This window comes from Sinocyclocheilus rhinocerous, unplaced genomic scaffold (genome assembly GCF_001515625.1).
Source record: "Sinocyclocheilus rhinocerous isolate Xijiao unplaced genomic scaffold, SAMN03320098_v1.1 C36852759, whole genome shotgun sequence".
Lineage (NCBI taxonomy): Eukaryota > Metazoa > Chordata > Actinopteri > Cypriniformes > Cyprinidae > Sinocyclocheilus > Sinocyclocheilus rhinocerous.
The window spans coordinates 236-2,023 of NW_015786439.1; the positions used below are offsets into that span (position 1 = coordinate 236).

The following is a 1,788-nucleotide window of genomic DNA, read 5'->3' on the forward strand; positions in this document are numbered from 1 at the left end:
ATATTAAATTTCAGCATTATGGTAGATTTTTAGCAATGATTGACCCTTATGTGTGTCAATGTGTGCCAAATGTAACCCATAAAAGCATTTTACCAAAACAGTGTAGTGTCACACTATTCCGTTTTCTGTGTGAGTGTTAGTCACTGATCATTCATTTCTTCATGCAATATCAATAAAGAAACTTTGATCCAATAGAATCTATAACAGAACAATATGGAAAAGAGGAACTGGGCAAAATAACTGGGCAAAACCAATTCTCTTGTATTATCATTAGTAACTGGTAGTACAAATGGTAACTATTTCTTTAAGGAAGGGAAGTTTAAATATTTGTAGTCCAAAGTCTGTCAGACAGTTCAATAAATGTTGTTAGGTTTTTGTGAGACTACGAAAGTGATCACAATCTAATAATCACAGAGAGCAGCAATGATGAAGATGGAAATGGGCATTTTATTGCCGTGTGTGTGGACCACACTGGCACAGGATTTAATATCACCAACAATAGACATCCTTGCCGAACTCAAAAAGATTAAGACCATGGAGGAAAAGTTAAATGCTCTAAATGATGAAGTCAGGGAACTAAGAAGCAAGAATGAAGGTACTGTATTTTTTTATTTTATTTTCTAAACTGTCTGACCACTGGAGAGACCAGTTGTTTCTTAAAGCTGATATAAAAAGTGTTTTTTCTTTTTCTTTTTTCGCCCCCAGTGTAGCTCTGACTACAAACATGACATTTAGGAAACATGCAAGGAAACTACATGAATAGCAATGATTGCATGAAAAGACACATTAAAGTTTCTTCTTTTCACTTGCACATTTTCATCTCATCTCTTTTTTTGCAGAAAGGGCAAAAGTAGCCTTTTCAGCCTCACTGTCATCTTCAGCGGGCGTCAAATATTTTGGGCCATATGCAGAAGCAATCACTCTTGTGTACGAAAATGTATTAACTAACATTGGAAATGCTTATGACACCAATACAGGTACCATCACATTGGTCAAAGAAGTTTCAAACATGATGCTTCAACAATTTTATCATAATTTTAAGAACCTAAGTTTCTACTGTTATTAACAGGAGTCTTCACTGCACCAGTAAAAGGAGTTTATTTCTTCAACTTTGTGGTCTTCAATCCTCATGACATTTCAACCGGTGTTAAACTGTTAAAGAACGGCACTTTGGTGGTTGCAGCATCAGATAACCCTCCTGGGCAAGACACTGAAGACACTACATGCAACTCAGTTAGTCTTATTCTTGAACAAGGGGACCAGATACGTCTTCAGCTCATAGAGAACCGTCATATCTACACAGATGCACTGAGACGCAACACCTTCAGCGGACACCTACTTTTTACTATGTGAAGTTTCTGCCCATGTAAATTTCTAAAGGATGTTAGTCCAAATACAATGTTTTATTCAGATGTAAAAAAAATCAATGCTTGGCAAGAAAAAATACAAATAAAATCAATCAAAAGTGACAAAAATACAATAAAGTTTTAATATAGCCTACAAGAATCCTTAAAATTTGGTACCATTTTCATTTATATTAAAACCTGTAAATGAAATAATATAGCAGTTTGATGTGTAGACATTAACAATTCTTACGTCATAAATAAAATTCCATGCATGTTACATGATATTGCTAGTAAAGGCAAGTAAAAGAAACATTAGGACACTACTGAAAAGCTAAAAATGAATCTCTCTTTACCATGATTGAACAGAACCGTGTTACTCAGTACCACCTACATGCTTTTAAAGGTCACATATTGTATACCTTTCTGGAGTTTTATTTTAGGT

General features: G+C 34.6%; 1 protein-coding gene across 1 annotated transcript; it reads left to right on the forward strand.

Moving 5' to 3' along the window:
* The first annotated feature begins 351 nt into the window (after positions 1-351).
* Positions 352-1,465, forward strand: LOC107736645 (cerebellin-2-like). Its single transcript, XM_016548021.1, has 3 exons — positions 352-595; positions 840-977; positions 1,070-1,465. The coding sequence occupies exons 1-3, from the start codon at positions 424-426 to the stop codon at positions 1,351-1,353; spliced, it is 594 nt and encodes a 197-aa protein (XP_016403507.1). The 5' UTR covers positions 352-423; the 3' UTR covers positions 1,354-1,465.
* Positions 1,466-1,788: the final 323 nt, after the last annotated feature.